Source organism: Bufo bufo, chromosome 6 (genome assembly GCF_905171765.1).
Source record: "Bufo bufo chromosome 6, aBufBuf1.1, whole genome shotgun sequence".
In the NCBI taxonomy this organism is placed as follows: Eukaryota; Metazoa; Chordata; class Amphibia; order Anura; family Bufonidae; genus Bufo; species Bufo bufo.
In genome coordinates, this window is record NC_053394.1 from 162,230,408 (window position 1) to 162,257,729 (window position 27,322).

The 27,322-nt window shown below is 42.4% G+C and overlaps 1 protein-coding gene across 4 annotated transcripts in view; it reads left to right on the forward strand.

The window, feature by feature from the left end:
• LOC121003076 (calcium-binding protein 2-like) overlaps nucleotides 1-27,322 on the forward strand; it is a 115,999-nt gene that overhangs the window by 74,116 nt on the left and 14,561 nt on the right. Inside the window, exon 1 of one of the 4 annotated variants that reach the window (XM_040434646.1) lies at nucleotides 6,944-7,021. The exons of the other annotated variants lie outside the window; for them this stretch is intronic. Coding sequence (XP_040290580.1) covers nucleotides 6,995-7,021 — 27 coding nt within the window. The 5' untranslated portion in view covers nucleotides 6,944-6,994. Of the gene's footprint in view, nucleotides 1-6,943; nucleotides 7,022-27,322 lie in introns of those variants that run through there. 4 annotated transcript variants of the gene reach the window in all.

Here is a 27,322-nt window from a genome sequence, read left to right on the forward strand (position 1 = left end):
AATCTAGTCTAGCAGGGCGTGGCCAGAGGAGGGAGAACGGAGCCTCTAGGAGAGGGGCAACACTCCCTCTGCACCTAGAGGCTAATTAGCATATTATAAAAGTTATATTTCTGGAGTAACGGGGGCATAGATACAAGAAGGAATAGACTAGTTAGGTTCAGCTGACATTAGCACATCGCTAATGTTAGCTAGTTTAATAGGGTTAAATCTGGTGACAGAAACCCTTTAAAACTGACAATATATACTATGTATATTGTCACTGGTCTGTGTGCTTGTGGTGGGGTTGGCAGATTTCGGGTGTTAAAAGTCCAAACAACTTTTGTTTTTCCAACCAACACAAGACATTCAAGTACATGAGTAACTTTAGAGCATCCATACGTACGTGACATAAATTAAATCACATACCAACACAAGCTGAGACCAGCAAATTGTACCGCGCGGTACACAACCATGAACTCCTATAAACAACAACAAACCCGCGGATAGTTGCTACAAGATTCTTTATTGAACAAATATGATGAGATGACATACATGATAAAAATCAAGAAATGCAAAGAAGTGTGGATAAAAGCCTCCAGAACCAGGGATAATGCAATAGTAGTCACTGCTGTACGTGTGATACACCAGAAGAAGGAAAATGTGCTCTACATGCAAATATGTGTTTGCGCCAATAAATGGCATATACAAGATTGAACATGAGAAATATGGGCAACCAGCGTACAAGTGGAAGACTATAATGCTGGTAAAAAACAAACAGTGACAAGCATGAACATATAAAAAATACCAAACCTGGCTGGAGGAACGGCCCGACGTCCGTTTCGCTAACGCGCTGACGCGCTAGATGCCCTTTGAAAAAGCACGTTAGCGAAACGGACGTCGGGCCGTTCCTCCAGCCAGGTTTGGTATTTTTTCTATGTTCATGCTTGTCACTGTTTGTTTTTTACCAGCATTATAGTCTTCCACTTGTACGCTGGTTGCCCGTATTTCTCATGTTCAATCTTGTATATGCCATTTATTGGCGCAAACACATATTTGCATGTAGGGCTACACTCAGCACTTTTCCTTCTTCTGGTGTATCACACGTACAGCAGTGACTACTATTGCATTATCCCTGGTTCTGGAGGCTTTTATCCACACTTCTCTGCATTTCTTGATTTTTATCATGTATGTCATCATATTTGTTCAAAAAAGAAACATGTAGCAACTATCCGCGGGTTTGTTGTTGTTTATAGGAGTTCATAAATTAAATCACCTTGCCTGTTTGGGTGCTAACTATTCATCAGGTTATCTCACCTATGTACTTCAAATCCAAACGGGAAATCAGGGTTTGCACATCCACCACCCTGTCTTTATCCCCACAGCACTGAGCCCAGGAGCTACACTTAGATTCATCTCAGGCTAGGGGAAAATGCCGTACTGGAGTGGGAGGAAATGGCAGGTCCCTCTACAAACCTACCCCTAAATCCAGGCCTATTAAATAACTTGAATAAACATACCTCAGAAAACTACACTTTACTGAAACAACCCAGCTTTCCTTGATTATTTTTACCTCACCCATCTGAGCAATCTGGGTGAAGTATACACACTATCCAGTACTTTACCAGCCACCATGTTACTAAACATATATAGTGCCTTGAAATAATCATACACCTTGAGCTTTTCCACATTTTTTTGCATTTGTATTAAACTCTCCTGAGTCAATACCTTTCACTGCAATTACAGCTGCAAGTCTTTTGAGACATGTCTCTACCAGCTTTGCACATCTAGAGGCTGACATTTTTGGCCATTCTTCTTTGCAGAATAGCTCAAGCTCAGTCAGATTGGCTTTCTTCTTGCCACTCTTCCATAAAGGCCAGATTTGTGGATCGCACTACTAATATTTGTCCTGTGGACAGATTATCCCACCTGAGCTGTGGATCTCTGCAGCTCCTCCAAAGTGACCATGGGTCTCTTGTCTGCTTCTCTAATTAGTGCTCTCCTTGCCTGGGCTGTTAGTTTACGTGATGGCCATGTCTTGGTAGGTTTGCATTTGTGCCATACTCTTTCCATTTTCAGATGTTGGATTGAACAGTGCTCTGTGTGATGTTCAGAGATTGGGATATTTTTTATAACCTAACCCTGCTTTACACTTCTCCACAACTTCACCTGTCTGGTATGTTGATCACTAATGTTCTCTAATAAACCTCTGAGGTCTTCACAGAACAGCTGTAGTTATACTGAGAATAAACTACACACAGGTGGAATTTATGTACTAATTAGGTGACTTCTGATGGTAGTTGGTCACACTGGATGTTATTTAGGGGTATCAGAATACAGGGGGCTGAATACAAAAGCACGCCACCCTTTAAAGATTTTTATTTATTAATACTTTTGAAAATCATATATCATTTTCTTTTCACTTCACACATTGCTACTTTGTGATGGTCTATCAAACAAAATCTCAATAAAATACATTTAAATTTGTGGGTGTAACGTGAAAAAATGAGGAAAAGTTCAAGGTTAGGGCTCATTCACATGACCATATGGCCACGATGCCCCTGTTGCGGACTGGAAACAGCAGGTCTGCAATACACGGGCACCGGCTGTGTGAACTCCTTGCTGTGGTGTGGATGCATTAAATCGAATTACTTGATGACCCAGAAGATAGGGCAAAAGAGAGGACATGTCTTGTCTTTTGCAGTGTGGAGGCATGGATTGGAAGCCCACAGAAACACTCGGAGGTCCTTCTGCAGGCTTTCAGAGCCTTGTGAATACTTTTTCAAGGCACTATATATATATATATATATATATATATATATATAATATATATGTTAGGGACAGTTATACAGCTATACACATTACAAAATAATAATAATAACAGTTTAACACTTTAATACAAACAGTTCAAATTTTCTTTTTATAACGTATGCTGTTGTGGATACTTGTGACTGTTGGCTAAAGTAGGGAAATTCTCCTAATGTATAGGCTTAGTGTGCCCACATGTAAGAATTAGCCCAATTTTAAATCAATGGGATTCATCAGGATTCACTGGAATCAAATGCAAACATCCATCATAGCTGCCTTAAGTCCATTATGACCAGAAGTGATGACACTAGTGTGAACAGAGCCTTAAATCTTACTTTGCAGTCAGTTACAGACTTCCACATTGTATAAATAGGGATTTGAAAGACTTAAATTTTCATTAGCTTGAGGACCATATAGAATGGATATACGTTCTTCATGGAAGTGATATAGTGAATCTCATTTGCTTTCTCTCCCATCAGGATGGGAAACATTCCCACTTGCAGCTTGCTCAGCTTTCTCCCTGTGAGGTGGGTTCAGGGATTGTCGACAGTTGGTCACGGCCCCTGCAGAGTTTTGCGGCACTGCAGAGCCTTGCAGGAACAGCATGCATCTTTCTGCGGCACAGTATCGCTATCACCCAGATCGTATGTATTAATAATGTATATTAAGGTCTTGTTAAATATCACTTTAAGGTGGTATTGTATCTAAATCAGAGGTGTAACAAGTAGGGATGCCATGTCAGGCAACCACCAACCCTGGTCAGGGTATTTAAAAACATGGCAAGCCTAGCTATACCTCTGCTTTACTTGTCAGAAGATTTGTTACCTCCTATTTGATACTCCTACTGTATAACAGGTTCCCCATTTTGGTGCTGGGTTTTGCCACCCAGGACAGAAGAGCCTGGTGTTTGTTTCCCTCTCAACACACTTTACATGACCCCCTCGGTCAATTCGCTGCCCCCTCCCCCCAACCCCTTGAACAATGCAGTTTTTCTATAGAGAGGAGAATGCTGCCCAGGTTCTAACCAATAACAGTGGGCCAACTGATGGTCAGGGTCCCCTCTCTCCGAGGGCCTCATAGTGGCCAAATTGGCTGTTTATGATATGTACAGAATTGGTCTTGACCTAAAAGGGGTTTTCTTGCAGTTTGATATTGATGACCTATTCTTAGGATAGCTCATAAGTATCAGATCAGCTAAGCTCCAACTCCTGGTGCCCCGACTGATCAGTTGTGTTCAGAAGCTGCTGTGTATCAGAACCAAGCCTTGCCTGGTTACTGCAGCGCCACTCTCATTCAATTGAATAGGAACAACATTGCAGTAACCAGACACGGTCACCTCCTAGGTGGCTGACTTCATGTTAACTATTAGAATGACTGTACATCAGCATCTATCAAATCCCTAAACAGCTCTCAGACATGTCCCCTCCCCACCCAGCTTCACCCTCACTATACTTCTGTATATCCTACACGTTTGTGAGTAGAATGTATGGCCTCAAAAAACAATCCAGCCATGCCCCCAAATGATCCTCAGCACCCTTTTCCACCATCCCAGCAACTTTAACTGTAATCCTAACCCTAACACACACGTGAGACCATACAGAACCCTTAATTCCATGGCCCCTGAAAATGCAGCACTTTCCTCCATTGCTGATGAAGGTATTATTTCTGACTTATCTATAAGACCAAGAGTGCAGAGATAAAATAGGCGAGTCCCTACAATGCAGAGTTATAGAACTCCCCTTACTCAACCTAACCATCTACGTGATCTGTGTAGCCTGTGTGCATAATCTCCTGTGTAGTTGTATGTGATGCCTTCTTCACACTGCTTGTTAGAAATAGCAGGCAGAAACCTATCACAAGAAAGAGGCAGGGGAGGCAGGCTGAAGGTACATCTCATAGGAATACCCTGGACTCTGCAGTGTGAGGGGACAGAATTTCCATGTCACTGATCAATCACTTGCACAAAAGGTAAGAGTTGTGCAGTATCATAATATTGATGAAGTATCCTTAGGATAGGTCATTAATATCAGACTGGTGGGGGTCTGACTCCTGGCACCCTGCTGATCAGTAGTTTAAAGAGGTCGCTGTTCGAGTACTATGTCCTCTTCAAAGTTTACCTGCATGCCATCTCCCCCGTAGCCATGGTGCAGTATAATTACACTGCAGTTATAATTACACTGCGTCGCCGCCACAAGGGAGACGGCATGCAAATATATACTGAAGAGGTAATATAGTGGCTAGCTTCACAAAGTACTATAAGGTTCACAGTCCTGATTCACTGCAAGAGGATAATGTAACTGTGGTACACCAGAATTCACTTAAGTGAGTATACTTGCGGCGTCCCGCTAATACTCACTGTTCCTTATGCGGTTCCTTATGCAGGTAAACTTGGAAACAAAATTGTCGTTATCAGCTGCTGCTGTAGCAACTGAAGGATACTGTGTCTTTTCTCTGTGCCCTTGCGATCCTCTGGCTGCCGCTCCGTAGTAGCAGGAAGCCGGTCAGCGCTGGGACTCAAGATGCTTTGCCCCTCGTCGGTATGTTATGCGACACACTCCTCGTGTGTTTGCGCTTGTAGGTCCCGGCGTATCAGGGGTTTAGTAAGGCACAGAGTTCTCAAAGACTTTGAATTGCCGCACGGCTCTGGATAGTTCAAGCACGTACTCCTTGGGGTTGTTCCGGGGGGCTCCTCACCTTCTGAAGAAGGGGCAAGTACCCCGAAACGCGTTTGGTGAGGAGCCCCCCGGAACAACCCCAAGGAGTACGTGCTTGAACTATCCAGAGCCGTGCGGCAATTCAAAGTCTTTGAGAACTCTGTGCCTTACTAAACCCCTGATACGCCGGGACCTACAAGTGCAAACACACGAGGAGTGTGTCGCATAACATACCGACGAGGGGCAAAGCATCTTGAGTCCCAGCGCTGACCGGCTTCCTGCTACTACGGAGCGGCAGCCAGAGGATCGCAAGGGCACAGAGAAAAGACACAGTATCCTTCAGTTGCTACAGCAGCAGCTGATAACGACATTTTTGTTTCCAAGTTTACCTGCATAAGGAACCGCATAAGGAACAGTGAGTATTAGCGGGACGCCGCAAGTATACTCACTTAAGTGAATTCTGGTGTACCACAGTTACATTATCCTCTTGCAGTGAATCAGGACTGTGAACCTTATAGTACTTTGTGAAGCTAGCCACTATATTAGCTCAAGCCACCAGCTGGGCTATACTTCTATTTGTTCTGATTTTCGTATGGACTGATTTTTTACCATCCCTAGCCTATCCACCACTGGTCCTAGTATTTATTCTATATCTATATATTTTATTGTATCCATGTGTTCTTATATTGCTTGACTGTATTTTATATGTGTTTTTTAAAACAATTGATTTTACTTTACCTTACATGTCCTTGAATAAAATATATGATTCTACATAAGTGAGTGTGCCCAGTATATTTTTTAACATTATTTATTCACTTTAGAGGAAGGGCGGATCCTCTTTTACTGGCAGCACCTCGTCCTAATTTTTCCTCAGTCCTGTGCGTCTCATTAAACCTGTGTTATATACTGAAGAGGATTCAGCACTCACATGATTCACTGCGACCCCTGCCAATCTGATATTGATGACCTATCCTGAGGATAGGTCATCAATATTATGCCACCCTTTAAATAGAACTCAGCAGATGAATTGCGTGTGATCGGACTCTGCTTTCTCTGTCTTAGCAAAGCCACAGGTATAATGGGAAATGTAGGCTGCATTAGGGGAACCATATCAAAGGGGAAGAAAGTTCCAAGATGGCAGACAACTCATAAATGGTACATCAGCTAAAACAGGTGTGGTGTATAGACATTGTCATCTCACATTTTTCCCTGACCCCATTCAATCTCCCAATGTAAACTTCAAATCAAAAGGGTTGTCTGGCCTTAGAGCCAACAACCCATATTGTCTGAGCTTCTGCTCCTGAACATAAAAAGGTAGGTTCACCTGCCCACATTCCTGCTGCTGCTCCATTTCCAGGCCCCGTGGTGTCAGGTGGTGGCTGGGTCCTGTGACCATACAGCCAGTCAAACACCTTAGTAGACACATCAGCTTGAATGGTTCCTCATAGCTGTGATGTAATGTTGAAGCTGATGTGATTGCTGAGGCGAGTGATTGTTTGCAGCGGTCATGGGTCCCAGCTTCTTCCTGGTCCCATGGGGACCGGAAGCGTTTGGGAATGGAGCAGCAGAGGTACTGTGAGCAGGTGAGTCTCCTTTTTTTGTTCAGGGGTATAGGTCTGCACGATAGGGGGTTGTCTGCTCCAAGGCTAGACAACCCCTTTAATTTATTGGTATTTTTTATGTGTGTGTGGAAACTAGTATAGAACACACAAACTCCATGTAGATTCTGTTCTTGGTCATACACTGACGAGCAAAAGGGTAACAGTGTTTTGGATTTTTGACTTTTATGTTCCATATCTCACCATCCACTACAGCTTCAAACGTGAGACTACCATCATTTTATAGACAATCATCTTGGCTATCTCATACATAAATTGAACCAGCAACTATTTAGCATATGATTAGTTATGCATATTCTTGTCATGTAACAGGGCATTGTTACTTTTTTTCTCTTAAAATTTTTATTTTTATTATTTCGTTAGTATCTTATAAATCCACCTTTGGCTTTCAATACTGCCTGAATTCTTCTGGCCATGCTTTTGATCAGATTCAAGCATGTCTTGACCGAAATCTGTTCCCAGGTCTCTTCTAAACATTCCCAATGTTGGTGTATACTAGTTGACTCACTTGGGTACGAATACAGCTTTTTTCTTCAACTCTACCCACAATTATTCAAATGGGTTGAGGTCTGGGGACTGTGGGGGCCAATCCAGCACCTCTACTTCATTGTCATTGAACCATTTCTTCTCCAATCTTCACGTATGCCTCGGGTCTTTGTCCTGCTAGAGCACTATGTCGTCCTTTTCATACCCATAGTGCTTGAATGTACAAAGTAACTCGTCTTGTAGGATACTCACATATAGCTCAATACTGAGACCACATCAATCCTGGTCAAGTATCTAGCGCCTTTGGCTGTGAAACAACCCCACCAAACTTGGTGTCTTCCTCCACCAAACTTGACAGTTCCTTCAATTTCTCAATCAGTTAGCCTCCTTTTCTCTTGCTTCTTCCAGACCCATTTGCCCCAAATCACCCGTTTCCAATCTTCTACTGTCCACTGTTCATACTTTTTTGCAATTTCAAGCCGACGCTTCTTATGACGATATTGAAGTCAAGGCTTCTTCACCTTTTTTGGTCCACCATTCTGGACCTGTGTAATGTGCGTTGCACGGTGCTTGCATGGACGTTACGAGGCATATGAGCCACCTCCACTGCCATGTTTGTTGCAACAGAACTGACAGACCTTGTAATGAGCCGATTGTTGAATCCAAAATTTTGCCTGGATGTCAACCTCTTGGCTTTGGAATGGATGGAAGGACTTCATTTCATATTCTTCCAAATGTCATGGCCCTCACATGATACAGTTGGACAATTTCTCCAATAAATTTCTTGTCGGAGATACCGCTATCGATGAGCTGGATGATGCTGTTTCTCTTTCATGGGAAATCTTTTTTATGGCTGCTCCTGGATTCTAACCAGTGATATTTTACTTGGGAATCAACCCAATAACACACTGAGCTTTTAGGAAATTTGAGAAGAGGTTGTAATTTGTAGTATACAATAAGAAAAAGATTGTTCCACCACCAGGAGCAAAACAGTAACAATGCAGTTACATGACAAGAATCTGCATAACTAATCATATGCTAAATAGCTGCAAGTCCCAATTATGTATGAGATAGCCAAGATGATTGTCTATAAAATGATGCTAGTCTCATGTTCGAAACTGTAGTGGATGGTGAGATATCAAGCCTGAAAGTCAAAAGTTCAAAACATTGAACCTAGGGCAACAGAACTAATCACTAAGTCACCATGCCACATTCCTAAACCCATGCTGATATGGAGTTATAATGCCTCATTCAACTCACTTGAACTTTCAGAAATCCATGTGCTTGCTGCTGAAACAACCCTATTCAGATAAATGGAACTGATTTTTATCCCAGGGCTACGTGGCAATCTGGGGTACGACAGCTGTCATATGACCAAGGATCACAATGTAGCGGTGCAACCATAGAAATGAATGGGGTTGCAGTATGACTTACAAGTTGCCGCGACCAGCAAATTGCAAGTAAATCCATCTGAGTTTTGTGATTCTGGGATGTAGATGTGGCACCCAGCAAGTTGTGCTGCGACCCCTGCAATGTTTGGTCACGTGATAGCTGTCACACCCAAGATCGCTGTGTAGCCCCAGCCTAAGTCTGTGTATGTAGCAAATCTATCTAAATGTATCATACAGTTATTTTGAAAGATGTACCCCTGAAAAGTATATATTGGGCCCCATATAGATTAGAATATTGATGGCTAAACCTGGGATCGTTAAAGGGAACCTGTCACCTCCAAAACACATTTTAAACCAACATCATTACCTTACAGTAGCCCCCAGTGTGTTCCTAATCATGTTTTTCATTCCTCCACTGGTTGTTGTATACTTAATAAAAACACTGAACTCCTTGCTTCAAGTCAAGCTAAGCCCGTCCCTTACCTGTCCTCCCTTCACTGTGATTGACATCCTGCTGTGAGGCTGGGATCGTGCAAGTCTCGCGCATGAGCGCTCCTTGTCACTGGGCGATCCCGTCTCCGGCTCCCGCACTCAGCCGGCCGCTTTCCTCTCTCTGTGCATGCGCCAGGCTTTTCCATCGTGCGTGCACACGCGGCGCATGCGCAGAGAGAGGAAAGCGGCGGGCTGAGTGCGGGAGCCAGAGTTGGGATCGCGCAGTTACAAGGAGCGCACCGCGCATGCGCGAGACTTGCACGATCCCAGCCTGACAGCAGGATGTCAATCACAGTGAAGGGAGGACGGGTAAGGGGCGGGCTTAGCTTGACTTGAAGCAAGGAGGCCGCTGCCCCCTTGACTTCAAGCTGACTCTGAGCATAGTGAAAACACAGATTAAAACAGCGTTTTTATAAAGTATACAACAACCAGTGGAGGAATGAAAAACATGATTAGGAACACACTGGGGGCTACTGTAATCTACTCTGAAATCTAATGTGCATGGGCTTCTCCTGACACAGTGTCACGATCAGTGGGGGGGGGGGGGGACTCCACACTGAACACAGGAGGGAAGGGGAACAGTAACTGGACCTGGAAACTAGGGAAGAAACAGGTCACCTCCTAGACAACCCTGATCCGGGCCCTGACTACCTATCAATATGAATAGACCTTGAAGGTAGGAATATTCATATGCAGTATACCTAGGCCCTGATTTCCCTATAAGACCCTGGAATACATTTAGGACCAGAGACAACCCATTCCTACCCAGATGAATGAATGGAAGTCTCTGTCTCAGGCCCAGATACAACAACAGGGAATATAACAAATACATACAAACGACACTTAACTTCTGTAAAGATGGAAGAACAAGAACACCAGAGACAACCTCACACCAGCTCAGCCAAACCCAAATTAAGCTATCTACCGCATAGTCAGAAGGGTGGGGTCAGACTATAAACGGTAGAAGTGATGACCACTGAGCAACAGCTGAGAAAAGGGAAGTGGTCATTAACCCTATCAACACTGAATAAAGAGAAATCAAGGAGGCTGTTAGATTCCTCCACGCTCAGCCAGTCTCTCTGATCTCCTGACACCAGTCACCTGAGGGATTGTGACACACAGATGGCGTCGGGGAAGATAAGGACAGAGTGCATTGAATTTCAGTGTCCAATCCTTTTGTTCTCTCTGTCTGGCAGGGGAGGATTGGGAACTTAAAGTGGTCCTGGGAAAAAACCTAAAAGTGGCCCCATGTTGTAGGTGAGACTAAATTGATAGAAGACGGCAACATAAGTAGGCAGGGACAACAGAAGTAGACAGGGTCTTCAATACCATATTGAAGCAACAAATACTACCCCAGCAGAATTAAATGTCACATTGCAGCACAAAATACTCCTGTCCTCTCCACAGTATTCAACTGTATCACCATCCTGAGGACGGTAATACAGTTGAGTTCAGGAGGGCAACTGCGGCCGTTGAGCATCAGAACATTATGTACCTGGCCTGCAGCCATCAGGAGGGCTTGAGCAGCCCCCTGGGCATTGGCCCACTGGGAAATTTCCCCGTAGGGTCTATGGCCAATCTCCCCTGCTGTCTGGCAGCAGGTTTTTCATCTTTCCCCATTGAAAACGCACACCAAACTGACATACATAAACTATAAATGCATATATGTGAATGGGTCAGGAGAGATAGCTGTCATCCAAACCTCAGTTAGTCTGACAGGTATTGAAATTGTATGGGCATCTTTAGAAAAGTTTCAAACATTTTACCTGCAATAGGGCTTAAACTTACGTGCCTGCAGTTTTCTGGTTCACTTTTTGAACCCATTGTATCTATTAGTACCACATTTTGTTGTAGTTCAGTCTTGTGGAACAGAGCCTGTCATTATAGAAGACTTAAAAACTATGAACACCTTCGGAGGCAACTTTTTACATTTTTGCATTCTACTAGTTTTGGGCCAAAAATCATTTTTGCATTTGGTCTTTATGAAAAATTTTAAGCTATTTTTACGATACAGGGGTTAAATTTCAGTAGGTTTGCAGACTGTCACTGTCTGTTTTCTCAGATGACTGTGCATGTAGTGCTCTTATCTCTGATCTCCTGACCTCATAAACACTAATAGCTAAACTGTTACAAGACTGAGAAGAATGATGTTTTAGTTCAGGAGATCAGAGATAAGAGCTCTACAAGAGCATCATCTAATAGGACTCAGAATAAACAGAAAGTGACAGTCTGCAAATAGGCTGAAATGTAACCCTTGTATAACAAAAATTGCTGAAATTTTTTAAAAAGACAAATTGCATAAATATCTTAGCCCAAAATTGGTAAAATGCAATTACAAAAAAAGTGTACCGAAGTTGTCCATACTCTTTAAGACCTTAAAGATAGATCATTATTTCTAATACTTAAAGGGGTTGTCCCATCTAGATATTAATAGCATATTGATAGAATATGCCATAAATGTCCAACAAATGTGGGTCCACCTCTGGGAACTGTCCCTATCTGAAGAACAGGGCTTCACCGTGAAAGGAGAGATGGCCGTGCATTTGCAGTTTCCTCTCTATTCACTGCTATGAGACTCCAAAAATAGCGAAAGAGTGAGTGCGCTCTGTTATTTTCAGTAGATCCATAGCAGTGAATGGAGAGGATACTGCACATGAACGGCCCTCTCTCCATTTATGGTGAGGCCCTGTAGGTCCCAGAGGTGGACCCATACCTATCAGACATTTATGGCATATCCTATCAATATGCCATAAATGTCTAGATAGTATAACCTCTTTAAGTATTAGAAATAATGATCTGTCTATCATAGTATTTAGCTCCCTCAGAACACTGGGATGTTTGGAACCAGTGACTTGTACTTCCTCCTCGGTTAGAGACCAATGAAATTGAATGTTTTTTTTCTCCCCTGTTTCATTTTCCTTTGTAATTATAGTAAAGAAGTAGTGGCTTTTTCCTCATCCCTTCCACAATGTTCTCTAGATTATATATTTTACGTGGTAACACTTTTTCACTTTGTAAAGACAGTATATAGCGCTGTATACCACAATAATGTTGGATCACTCTTGATGTTTTTGCTGTGTGAAGATGCTGTATGGATATATTATGAATATGTACTCTGATCCTTACCTAGATGTTCTGTCAGTAGTATAGGGCTGGTCATCTAGTCAAATAACATAATAAAAGGGGCGTTGAATGGGCGGTATGACATTATCAAAGGTCCTATAAAGATAGACAGATCAATTAGCCGCTGTCAATATTTATAATGGCTTTTATAATTGCTTAGTAAGAGGTTAATACAAGCTTAATATCATTTTATTTTTAAAGATATTAAAACCTAATTAAATTACTGACGTAATATCAGATCTAACAGAATAAAAGGGGCTTTGAATGGGCGGTGTTTAGGCGTGGTTTGGGGCGGTATTTAGGATTGGTTTGGGAGGGACTGGGAAGGGGTTATGTGCGGGGTGGGGGTTATGGGCGGGGAAAGTGGCGTGTCGACCTGTCACTTTTGATTTGACGAGATGACCAGCCCTATACTACTAGCGGCTAATTGATCCGTCTATCTTTCTAGGACCTTTGATGATGTCATACGCCCCTTTTATTCTGTTAGATCTGATATTACGTCAGTAATTCAATTACATTTTAATATATTTAAAAATAAAATGATATTAAGCTTGTATTAACCTCTTATTAAGTTATTATAAATATTGACAATACCTATTTGATCCGTCTAGGATCCTAAAACTAAAAGACCTTTGATGATGTCACCGCAGGTCCTTAAAGCTAACTGTCGCATCCCCTTTGTTAGTGGACCTGCGGTCATGTTTAATAAAATTTGAAGGCATACGTGATTTAAGCAAAAATATATCAACAGAATAGGAAGTTATCTAGCTAATCTATCTATCTATCCAGCATCTATCTATCTATTAGCTAGAGGACCTTTCATGGGTCCCTTTCCCCGCCCATAAACCGCCCAAGCCTCCCACAAACCCACACAGCCCCGCCCAAAGCTGATATCACCGCAGGTCCTTAAAAGTTAACTGTCGCATTCCCTATCTTAGTGGACCTGCGATCTTTGAAACTTGCTTTAATTATATACAATCATGTTTAATAAAATCAAAGGCGTCCGTGATTTAAGCAAAATATTTGATCTAAGGCAGATATGTAGCATTTATAAATATCAACAATAGCTTATTGCGGCACCCAACTTTCCCGGATACTGATAACATGTCGAAGACATATTCGGGCATGTCCTAAGACGTACTGTCAGTAATTCAGATGTCCTAAGACGCTATATAAGGCTACTATCACACTGGCGTTTCTGGGTCCGATTGTGAAATCCGTTTCAGGGCTCTCACAAGCGGCCCAAAACAGATCAGTTCAGCCCCAATGCATTCTGAATGGTTCAGAATGCATCAATTTGGCTGCGTTTGGTCTCCGTTGCGTTTTTTAGGCGGTCACTAAAACGGATCTTGCAGCGTTTTGGTGTCCGCCTGACTATACGGAGCCAAACGGATCTGTCCTGACTTACAATGTGAGTCAATGGGGATGGATCCGTTTTTCACTGACACAATATGGTGCAATTGAGAATGGATCCGTCCCCCATTGACTTTCAATGTAAGTCAAGACGGATCCGTTTTGACTTAGACTTTTTTTAAATAATTAATGCAAACGGATCCATTATGAACGTATACAAGCGTTTGCATTATTGGTGCTTCTTTTCTAAAATTAGATTAGTGGTATATGAGTCCCTATCAGATTGGAACAGTTTCAGTGGAGTCCAGGAGAAATGGGACTACTTAAAAGTGGCACTATTTAAGGCAACAGAAAATTGCATTAGGCTTGTCAGTAAAAGCAAAAAAAGGAAGAGACCGCTGTGGTACTTGGGCAGAAGTGGCCCAAATCATTAAAAACAAAAAGATAGCATTTAGTAATTATAAAAAAAAAAAAGATGATGACAGGCAAATTTATAAGATTAGGCAGAGAGAGGTTAAACAAGTTATAAGAGCTTCTAAAGCACAGGCAGAAAAGAAATTAGCTCAGGCCTCTTTCACACTTGCGTTGTCCGGATCCGTCGTGTACTCCATTTGCCGGAGGTGCCCGCCGGATCCGTAACAACGCAAGTGAACTGAAAGCATTTGAAGACGGATCCGTCTTCAAAATGCGTTCAGTGTTACTATGGCAGCCAGGACGCTATTAAAGTCCTGGTTGCCGTAGTAGTAGTGGGGAGCGGGGGAGCAGTATACTTACAGTCTGTGCGGCTCCCGGGGCGCTCCAGAATGACGTCAGGGCGCCCCATGCGCATGGATGACGTGATCCATGCGATCACGTCATCCATGCGCGTGGGGAGCCCTGACGTCACTCTGAAGCGCCCCGGGACCCGCACAGACGGTAAGTATACTGCTCCCCCGCTCCCCACTACACTTTACCATGGCAAACAGGACTTTAGCGTCCTTGCAGCCATGGTAACCATTCAGAAAAAGCTAAACGTCGGATCCGGTAATGCGCCGAAACGACGTTTAGCTTAAGGCCGGATCTGGATTAATGCCTTTCAATGGGCATTAATTCCGGATCCGGCCTTGCGGCAAGTGTTCAGGATTTTTGGCCGGAGCAAAAAGCGCAGCATGCTGTGGTATTTTCTCCGGCCAAAAAACGTTCCGGTCCGGAACTGAAAGCATCCTGATACATCCTGATGCATCCTGAACAGATTTCTCTCCGTTCAGAATGCATGGGGATAATCCTGATCAGGATTCTTACGGCATAGAGCCCCGACGACGGAACTCTATGCCAGAACAGAACAACGCAAGTGTGAAAGAGCCCTTAGTCAGTAAAAAAAAAGGCGATAAGACATTCTTCAGATACATAAATAAAAAAAGGAAACTAAAACAAGAAATTACCAAATTAAAAACAAAAGAAGGACGGTATATGGAAGAAGATAAAGAACTAGCTGACTGCCTCAATAAATACTTCTGTTCAGTTTTTACAAAGGAAAATGAAGGAAAAGGACCTCAGTTAGGAAAGAAGTCTAATGAATCTTTTGATGCATGTGTCTTTACAGAGGAAGAGGTTCTAAGTCAGCTGTCTAAAACTAATACAAATAAGTCACAGGGGCCTGATGGGATACACCGAAAGCAATTAAAAGAGCTCAGCGGCGAACTAGCAAAACCATTAACAGATTTATTCAACCAATCACTGGCAACAGGAGTCGTCCCAGAAGATTGGAAATTGGCAAATGTTGTGCCCATTCACAAGTAAGGAAGTAGGGAGGAATCGGGCAACTATAGGCCAGTAAGCCTGACATCAATAGTAGGGAAATTAATGGAAAACATACTTAAGGAGAGGATTGTGGAACATCTAAAATCCCATGGACTGAAAGATGAAAAACAGCATGGGTTTACTTCAGGGAGATCATGTCAAACTAATCTTATTGATTTTTTTGATGAGTGACTAAAATAATAGATGGCAGAGGTGCAGTAGACATAGCTTATCTGGACCTTAGTAAGGCTTTTGATACTGTCCCACATAGAAGGCTTATCAATAAATTGCAGTCTTTGTGCGTGGACTCCCATATTGTTGAATAGATTAGGCAGTGGCTGAGGGAGAGACAACAGAGGGTTGTAGTCAATGGAGTATATTCAGACCATGGTCTTGTTACCAGTGGGGTACCTCAGGGATCTGTTCTGGGACCCATATTGTTTAATATCTTTATCAGCGAAATTGCAGAAGGCCGCGATGGTAAGGTGTGTCTTTTTGCTGATGACACAAAGATTTGTAACAGGGTTGATGTTCCTGGAGGGATACACCAAATGGAAAAGGATTTAGGAAAACTAGAGGAATGGTCAAAAATCTGGCAACTAAAATTTATTGTTGATAAGTGCAAGATAATGCACCTGGGGCGTAAAAACCCAAGAGCATTATATAAAATCAGTTTTACAGTCCTAACCTCAGTATCTGAGGAAAGGGATTTAGGGGTCATTATTTCAGAAGACTTAAAGGTAGGCAGACAATGTCATAGAGCAGCAGGAAATGCTAGCAGCAGGCTTGGGTGTATAGGGAGAGGCATTACCAGTAGAAAGAGGGAGGTGCTCATGCCGCTCTACAGAGCACTAGTGAGACCTCATTTGGAGTATTGTGCTCAGTACTGGAGACCATATCTCCAGAAGGATATTGATACTTTGGAGAGAGTTCAGAGAAGAGCTACTAAACTGGTACATGGATTGCAGGATAAAACTTACCAGGAAAGATTAAAGGACCTTAACATGTATAGCTTGGAAGAAAGACGAGGCAGAGGGGATATGATAGAAACTTTTAAATACATAAAGGAAATCAACAAGGTAAAAGAGGAGAGAATATTTAAAAGAAGAAAAACTGCTACAAAAGGACATAGTTTTAAATTAGAGGGGCAAAGGTTTAAAAGTAATATCAGGAAGTATTACTTTACTGAGAGAGTAGTGGATGCATGGAATAGCCTTCCTGCAGAAGTGGTATCTGCAAATACAGTGAAGGAGTTTAAGCATGCATGGGATAGGCATAAAACCATCCTTCATATAAGATAGGGCCAGGGGCTATCCATAGTACTCAGTATATTGGGCAGACTAGATGGGCCAAATGGTTCTCATCTGCCGACACATTCTATGTTTCTATGTTACATATTTCTGCAGAGGATATAACTAATCATCCAGTATGGATTACTCAGTAGAATGATATTTCATGCATTGTAGATTTTTGTACATTAGTGTTCCATAAATGGATCATGGGGTGAAAGATGACATTTGCGTGATATTGCCTTCATACAGAACACACAGAATTATTAATTGTGTGGCTACTATTATTTTGTTATGGCTTTTTAGTAAAAAGGGATATAAATAGCAAGGGTCAGCTGTTGTGAAACTACAGTTCCCATCATTCATACTTGCTCAGCTATTGTCAAAACGCCCATAGAAGTGAATGGTGTGACAGATTTCCAGCGGGCGCTCGTTCTGTTCAATTAACATAGTACACAAGGCCAAAAAAAGACATTTGTCCATCCAGTTCGGCCTGTCATCCTGCAAGTTGATCCAGAGGAAGGCAAAAAAAAAAACTGTGAGGTAGAAGCCAATTTTTTTTCCCACCCTGTGAGGTAGAAGCCAATTTTCCCCTCTCTCGTAGCTATAGCCTGTAATATTATTACACTCCAGAAATAAATCCAGGCCCCTCTTGAATTCCTTTATTGTACTCACCATCACCACCTCCTCAGGCAGAGAGTTCCATAGTCTCACTGCTCTTACCGTAAAGAATCCTCTTCTATGTTTGTGTACAAACCTTCTTTCCTCCAGACGCAGAGGATGTCCCCTCGTCAGTCACAATCCTGGGGATAAATAGATGATGGGATAGATCTATGTACTGACCCCTGATATATTTATACATATTAATTAGATCTCCCCTCAGTCGTCTTTTTTCTAAAGTGAATAACCCTAATTTTGATAATCTTTCAGGGTACTGTAGTTGCCCCATTCCAGTTATTACTTTAGTTGCCCTCCTCTGGACCCTCTCCAGCTCTGCTATGTCTGCCTTGTTTACAGGAGCCCAGAACTGTACACAGTACTCCATGTGTGGTCTGGCGGTCTGGATTAGCGATTTGTAAAGTGGTTGGACTATGTTCTCATCACGAGCATCTATGCCCCTTTTGATGCAACCCATTATCTTATTGGCTTTGGCAGCAGCTGCCTGACACTGGTTTTTGCAGCTTAGTTTGCTGTTTATTAAAATTCCTAGATCCTTTTCCATGTCAGTGTTACCGAGTGTTTTACCATTTAGTATGTACGGGTGACTTGCATTATTCCTTCCAGTGTGCATAACTTTACATTTGTCAGTGTTAAACCTCATCTGCCACTTATCTGCCCAAACCTCCAATTTATCCAGATCCCTCTATAGCAGTATACTGTCCTCTTCAGTGTTAATTACTCTACACAGTTTAGTGTCATCTGCGAAAATTGATACTTTACTATGCAAGCCTTCTACAAGATCATTAATAAATATATTGAAGAGAATAGGGCCCAATACTGACCCCTGAGGTACTCCACTAGTGACAGTGACCCAATCTGAGTGTGTACCATTAATAACCACGCGCTGTTTTCTATCATTGAGCCAGTTACTTACCCACATACAGACGTTTTCTCCCAGTCCGAGCATTCTCATTTTATATACTAACCTTTTATGTGGTACAGTGTCAAATGCTTTGGAGAAGTCCAGATATACGATTCGCCGCTGTCGCCCATTGATTCGCCGCTGTCAAGTCTAGAACTTACCTCCTCATAGTAACTGATTAAATTAGTTTGGCATGACCGGTTCCATCATGAAGCCATGCTGATATGGCGTTATTTGCTTATTTCCGTTGAGATGCTCTAAGATAGCATCTCCTAGAAAACCTTCAAACAGTTTACCCACAACAGATGTTAAACTTACTGGCCTATAGTTTCCAGGCTCTGTTTTTGGACCCTTTTTGAATATTGGCACCACATTTGCCATGCGCCAATCCTGTGGGACATTCCCTGTCAGTATAGAGTCCTTAAATATCAGAAATAAGGGTCTGGCTATGACATTACTTAATTCCCTTAGGATACGGGGGTGTATGCCATCCGGTCCTGGCGATTTGTCTATTTTAATCTTTTTAAGTCGCTGATGTACTTCTTCCTGGGTCAGACAGGACACTTTTATTGGGGAATTTATTTTTACATTCTGCATGTCATCTGACAGTTTATTTTCCTCAGTGAATACATTGGAGAAAAAATATTTAACAGCTTTGCTTTCTCCTCATCGCTCTCTGCGACTCCCCCCTCATTACTCTTTAAAGGGCCGATACCTTCAGATTTATACTTTTTAACATTTATATAATTGAAGAACATTTTTGGGTTAGTTTTACTCTCTTTGGCAATTAATTTCTCGGTCTCTAGTTTGGCTGCTTTTATTTGTTTTTTACACGTTCTATTTTTTTCCTTATAGTTTTTCAGTGCTTCCGTGCTACCCTCCTGTTTTAGTGTCATTTATTGCTTTCTTTACAGCTCTATTTATCTACATTGGTTTCTTTTTGTTCCTTAACCTTTTATTCCCATACGGTATGTACCTCTCACTATGAGATTTTAGGATGCTTTTAAAGATATCCCATTTTGTGGTTGTATTTTTATTTTTGAGGACTTTGTCCCAGTTAGTTAGGCCTATGGCCTCTCTTAGTTGGCAAAATTTAGCTTTTTTGAAGTTTGGTATTTTTGTTCCTCCCTGTAGAAACGCTCTTTTGAATGATAATTGGAAGGTTATTACTTTATGGTCACTATTTCCCAGGTGTCCCCCGAACTGCACGTCTGTTGTTCTGTCAGGCCTATTGGTTAATACTAAGTCCAGTATGGCCGTCCCTCTAGTCGGGTCCTGAACCAGTTGGTAGAGGTAATTGTCTTTGGTTATTGCCAAGAACCTGTTTCCTTTATGAGATATACAAGTTTCAGTTTCCCAGTCTATATCTGAGTAGTTGAAGTCCCCCATAATAACCACCTCATTATGATTTACCGCCTTGTCTATCTCGTTTAGTAGTAGATTTTCTGTGGACTCTGGTATATTAGGTGGTTTATAGTAAACTCCTATTAGTAATTTATTATTGTTTTTAGCTCCATGTATCTCTACCCACAGTGACTCCACATGTTCATGTCCCTCACTTATATCTTCCCGGACTGTGGGCTTTAGACAGGACTTTACATAAAGGCGGACCCCTCCCCCTCTCCGGTTTTGAGGATCCTTTCTAAACAGACTGTAACCTTGTACATTAACTGCCCAGTCATAGCTATCATCCAGCCATGTCTCAGTTATTCCCACTATGTCATAGTCCTCCTCACACATCACTAATTCCAGTTCACCAGTTTTATTAGTCAGGCTTCTGGCATTAGTATACATACATTTGAGAGGTTTATGTATATTTTTTACCCTACACCTTTCCTTCTGAACTGTTCTAGTTCCTCCTTCCATTCCTCCCCCCGGTCTCTATCAGCACTATCTTCCCCTCCTATAATGTAATTTCCCTCCCCCTCTTTCTGTTTAATTCATATGCTTTTTATTCAGGATAAATGTACAGATATAAGGATGTGTTTCGGCCCGTCCAGCCTTTGTCAGCTGACGAAGGCTGGACGGGCCGAAACGCTTCCTTATACTTGTAAATTTATCCTGAATAAGAAGCATATGAATTGAACAGAAAAAGCATCCGCTGGGAATCTGTCGCATTGTCTCGCAGAGTTTTTCTCCTTCCCGTACCGGCGCACATTAGATCGAGAGCCGACCATCCCCCTCAATAGAAGTGAATGGAGAATGGGAGCTATGGTTTTAACAACAGTTGGAGTGCCAGAGGTCTCTTTACTCGGGACGTTACTACAGCAGATTGTCTGGAAGACAGAGGAGACCGATGCATTTACATGCAGCGATCTCCTCTAGAGTATGGGGAGGGGCGAACGCTAATGCCATCTCTCTTCCCCATACTCACTCATTGTTTGCCGACAGGAGATCGTGTTTACATGACACTATCTGCTGCCAGTAAATGATTATATTTGCATGCGCACAGATGATCGAATATAATCGGCAGTAAATTTACACTACCCAATCATCATTAATGAGTTATTATAAATGCTGGTTAGCGATCATCTTTGCGTTTCCCAGACTGTGTGAAGGGCCCTTTATATGCTTATTAGTGCAAGCATGAACATGTAATGTACTGTAAATTGCAGCTGATATATGATGCATAATCTACATCACAATTTCACAATATTTCTATACTGAACACAATATGGAGCACAATAGTGTGGGCACTACTACTATTTGACCTATGCTTTTTTATTGGTACAACAGTGGGGAATAACGCTATATGGTGACTTTAGTATTGGGACAATCTGGGGGGAGTATCACTAGTTAATCGATTCAGTGGCATCACTGGAATCACTGATACTCAGGCTGAAACTGCAGGATTGTCTTGATGTTAAAAGCACTGAATGGACAAATGTGAAAATTTAAATAAGAAACATTTTACTTTTCTGATTAAAATAATATTCCAGGCAAAAGCTGAAATACAGATATTGCTTTTGCTGATAGAGAAGAAACATGAATCACTAGCAAGTAACAAGGCAAGAAAATAGGTACTCAACCATAGATGACTGGAACAGGGTGGTGATGGTAGTCAGGTGATGGAACAAACTGATGATGGAAGTCAGGTGATGTTACATAGGTCTACAAAACCAAAACTACAGACAGCACTCCAGGTATGATCCTTTATTGTACTCAATACGTTTCAGCTCAGTGTGAGCCTTTTCCAAACATAATTTTTATGGATCATGGTGATGATGTGGAGAACACATGATTGAACAAACAGACAATAACTGACCCTATCTTTCCCTCAAACTTTCCCAAGATAGTCAGGTCCATAAATATTGGGTCAGCAACACAATTGTAACATTTTTGGCTCTATACACCACCACAATGGATTTGAAATGAATCGAACAAGATGTGCTTTAACTGCAGACTGTCAGCTTTAATTTGAGGGTATTTACATCCAAATCAGGTGAACGGTGTAGGAATTACAACAGTTTGCATATGTGCCTCCCACTTGTTAAGCAGCCAAAAGTAATGGGACAATTGGCTTCTCAGCTGTTCCATGGCCAGGTGTGTTATTCCCTCATTATCCCAATTACAATGAGCAGTTAAAAGGTCCAGAGTTTATTTCAAGTGTGCTATTTGCATTTGGAATCTGTTGCTGTCAACTCTCAACTATCAGTGAAGCAAGCCATCATTAGGCTGAAAAAACAAAACAAACACATCAGAGAGATAGCAAAAACATTAGGCGTGGCCAATACAACTGTTTGGAACATTCTTAAAAAGAAGGAACGCACCGGTAGGCTCAGCAACACCAAAAGACCCAGAAGACCACGGAAAACAACTGTGGTGGATGACCGAAGAATTCTTTCCCTGGTGAAGAAAACACCCTTAACAACAGTTGGCCAGATCAAGAACACTCTCCAGGAGGTAGGTGTATGTGTGTCAGTCAACAATCAAGAGAAGACTTCACCAGAGTGAATACAGAGGGTTCACCACAAGATGTAAACCATTGGTGAGCCTCAAAAACAGGAAGGCCAGCTTAAAGTTTGCCAAACGACATCTAAAAAAGCCTTCACAGTTCTGGAACAACATCCTATGGACAGATGAGACCAAGATAAACTTGTACCAGAGTGATGGGAAGAGAAGAGTATGGAGAAGGAAAGGAACTGCTCATGATCCTAAGCATACCACCTCATCAGTGAAGCATGGTGGTGGTAGTGTCATGGCGTGGGCATGTATGGCTGCCAATGGAACTGGTTCTCTTGTATTTATTGATGATGTGACTGCTGACAAAAGCAGCAGAATGAATTCGGAAGTCTTTCGGGCAATATTATCTGCTCATATTCAGCCAAATGCTTTAGAACTCATTGGACGGTGCTTCACAGTGCACATGGACAATGACCCAAAGCATACTGCAAAAGCAACTAAAGAGTTTTTTAAGGGAAAGAAGTGGAATGTTATGCAATGGCGAAGTCATTTATCTGACCTGAATCCGAATGAGCATGCATTTCACTTGCTGAACACAAAACTGAAGGGAAAATGCCCCAAGAACAAGCAGAAACTGGAGACCGTTGCAGTAGAGGCCTGGCAGAGCATCACCAGGGATGAAACCCAGCATCTGGTGATGTCTATGCGTTCCAGACTTCAGGCTGTAATTGACTGCAAAGGATTTGCAACCAAGTATTAAAAAGTGAAAGTTTAATTTATGATTATTATTTTGTCCCATTACTTTTGGTTCCTTAACAAGTGGGAGGCACATATGCAAACTGTTGTAATTCCTACACCGTTCACCTGATTTGGATGTAAATACCCTCAAATTAAAGGGAATCTGTCACTAGCAATTTACCCAATTTTTTTTTTCATGAATCCATGTTTAACAGAGTACCTTTTTTCCATCGGTCTTGTTCTTTTGATTGTCCGTCTTGTCATTTCTTCAAAAAATCGATTCTTATGATATGTAAATGACGCTGTAAGGAGCCCAGAGGGGCGTTCTTCTTTCTCCACGGTGCCCAGGAACGCCCCTCTGAAGTGCCGTGCCCGCCTAAATTTGAAATCTAATAACGCCTCCAAGTTCATCTAAATCCCCTCCCAGAGGCGCGGCTAAGTGCTCAACAACGCCCCCTCCTCAGCGCCGCGCTCTGCGGCAAACACCCCGATCCTCCTCTCGCCGGCATCCCAATCCCCGCGCAGGCGCAGTGCCGGCGATTTCCTGGGCTATGATAAGATGACTGTCGGCACTGCGCCTGCGCGGGATTTGGGATGCCGGCGAGAGGAGGATCGGGGTGTTTGCCGCAGAGCGCGGCGCTGAGGAGGGGGCGTTGTTGAGCACTTAGCCGCGCCTCTGGGAGGGGATTTAGATGAACTTGGAGGCGTTATTAGATTTCAAATTTAGGCGGGCACGGCACTTCAGAGGGGCGTTCCTGGGCACCGTGGAGAAAGAAGAACGCCCCTCTGGGCTTCTTACAGCGTCATTTACACATCATAAGAATCGATTTTTTGAAGAAATGACAAGACGGACAATCAAAAGAACAAGACCGATGGAAAAAAGGTACTCTGTTAAACATGGATTCATGAAAAAAAAAATTGGGTAAATTGCTAGTGACAGATTCCCTTTAAAGCTGACAGTCTGCAGTTAAAGCACATCTTGTTCGTTTCATTTCAAATCCATTGTGGTGGTGTATAGAGCCAAAAATGTTAGAATTGTGCCTATGTCCCAATATTTATGGACCTGGCTGTATGTCCCTAAATGTTGACCCTAACAACAGACACCAATGACCCTCACTGGCCCTAAAGATATCCCTAATGGAAACCCTAATCTGCAATACTGACTTTAACATGAACAACAAGAGGACAGTAGAAGAAAACCCAGCTAAGCAGACCTAAACACCAGTGACCAGACAAGGAACAGATTCCCACAGAGAAGCTAAAAACAAAAAGTACAATAACTGGAACTAAAACAAACCACTGGAATCAAATGCCAACTGCTCTAGGAACTCAAAGGACTGGACATAATAGAGGCTTCCTGGATGAAACACACATAGCATATGCTATCACCTGCAGCAACCTGCACAAAACCAGGAGTTAACCAATCAAGTAAGTCCCAGCAAATGAGTCAGAGACTCCTGTCAGTGGTCATGTAACCTTACTGATGGCACAGCTGTTAGGCCCTTAAGGGTGCAGCCACACAGTCAGGTTTTTGCATGCAGTTCTGAAAGCCAAAACCAGGAGTGAATTCAAAACAGAGAACCTATATTTAGGGGCGTAGCTAATAGCCCATGGGCCTTGGTGCAAGAGTTAAGCTTGGACCCCCCTTCCCTCAGTGCTTTGTGGCCAAGGGCAGGAAAGCTCATAGCCTTCGTGCTGCCTGAGGCAAAAATTTTAACGGCAACCCCCCCATGCCAAATTCTTGACCTAACCCCCTCTCTCCAGCCAGAGGTGTAATTCTACCTTCATGCACTTTCTATAATACCAGTGTCTTCTTATGTAGCACTAGGTTCTTTGGTTCCCCTGAGGCTCCTGGGCCCATTAGCGTCTGCTACCCCTGCACCCCCTAGGCTATATCCGCCCTTTATACTTTCTTACCTTTATGATCAACTCCTGTATTCTGACTCCGATTGTTGTAATAGCGATTTATCCCTAGTGAGACCTCTATGCCTGGCCTGTATAAGTAGATATAATCACTGCAGACAATCCTTATCAGATAGCTTGAACTCACCAACACCGAGTTTATCCTTGTAAGTTGCTTTATTCTGTAAGCCAGCTAACAGAGTACAGCAGAACAGATGGATTCTGGTATTGTGCGGTCAAAAGATGATGCTTTTGCAAGCTTACATGAGAATACATGTGTACCTGTTCAATGCCTGGATCAGTATGGAGAAACAGGAAGTGAGGTACACAGAAGAAAGGGTGGAGCAATGAAATAAATGACATATATGACGAACCAGAAAAACAAGTGCATTACCAAAAACGGCCACTAGATGGGAGCATATGACCAAATATCGAATATCCTATGAATTAAACGATATAGATTTTAACTGCATAGCAGCACACTCCCCGTCTGGCATTGAAAATTTCACTATTTAAACCATAACGGTAGTTATATAATTGCAAATAAACAACAGTGCAATTTGCTTGATGTCCGAGGACCTGAAAAACATAAAGAGAACAGGCATATAATGCAACAACAAAAATGTAAGGCTTCAAGTTTATCTTCCACTTCTTGTTTGAAGTTTCAGGCAGGATTCAGCAGCATAGGCAATGAGTTCATTCTCCGAAGGGCAAGAGCAGAACAAGTTCCTTAATAGGTCTGATGAAAGTCTTTACAGTCCCTTGTCTTGCAACCTTCACCTCCATATTGCGTACCTTACCATCATCACTAGGAACGCTCTTAACAATAAGTCCCAAAGGCCGCTCGATTCTTTCGGCTTGCTGGTCCTTGAGCAGAACGAGATCTCCAACTTGTATGTTAGGGTACTGTTGTTGCCATTTTCTGCGTCCTAGCAGAGTGGAAAGATACTCCATATTCCAACGATTCCAGAAGCGGTTGGCAAGGTTCTGTACTCGCTTCCATTGATCAAAGCACAGATTTACGTCTTTAAAGTTTCCAGGTGAAACAGGAACGGACCCAAGCTTCTGGGTAAGCAGGGTAGCTGGGGTAAGGATAGTTGGGTTCTCTGGATCCTTGTCAGGTTCTAGAAGACCAGAGACTTCAGCCGTGGTCTCTTCTGTGTGATCCAGCAAGAATTCAGGACCTGTTATCCAGGAAGAATTTGCAAATACACTTGCAGACACTGGCCTAGTAGCATGATCTGCAGGATGAATTTCAGATGGGACATAATGCCATTGTTCAGGTTTAGATGATTTCCTGATTCTTTCTACACGATTGCTGACGTAGACATAGAAACGTTTAGTCCGGTTGTATATGTAGCCCAGAAAAACCTTACTGTCTGTGTAGAATTTGTTGTCCTCTATCTGAATGTCTAGCTCGCGTAATATGAAATCTGCGATTTCTACAGCTAGCACAGTCCCACAAAGTTCAAGCCTAGGAATTGTGTGCTCAGGCTTAGGTGCTAACTTAGCTTTCCCAAACAGAAACCCTATGTGGGTTTGATTAGAAGAGTCTCTCACCTTTAGAGTCTCTCACCTTGCTGAATTTCCAAGTGCTGATTTTTATAAGTGCATTGGTGATATTCAGGAGACTAACTTAGTCTAACTCAGAGGTTTTCCACAGTAGCAGAACTTCAGTGGTGTTTCTGGTGGATACTCAGACACTGTTTCAAAACAGGTAAGGAATTTGTTAGACAGGTTAACACTATTGTCTGATTGCAAATGAGCATAGGCGAGTAAGGTGCTAAATTGCTGTTGGGGGAGGGGCTTTTGAGGGAGTGTGTGTATATATAGCAACATAGTATTAGCTTGCCTAATTATAGCTTGCTGAATTTTCCAAGTGCTGATTTTTATAAGTGCATTGGAGATATTCAGGAGACACTCAGGAGGTAATCTGGAGGTGGATACAATCTAAACAAGTAAGATTTGTTTGTTTAAAATCTTTCCCCTCTTTACAATGGCAGACCTGGTTCTGTGCAGGAATTGTGCTTTTATTTCAGGTTCCACTCTTCAGAGGTTTGGATGCTGTCTGATCTGTAGACAGCTCTCCATAATGCAGCAGGAAATAGCCTTTTTGAAATATGAGATTTGTAAATTAACCGTTAAACAAACTCAGGCTGAGAACGTAGCAATGCCACTGCCACAGAGGCCCCCTTGAAATGGAAGATGGGTTACTGCAGGTTCTGTT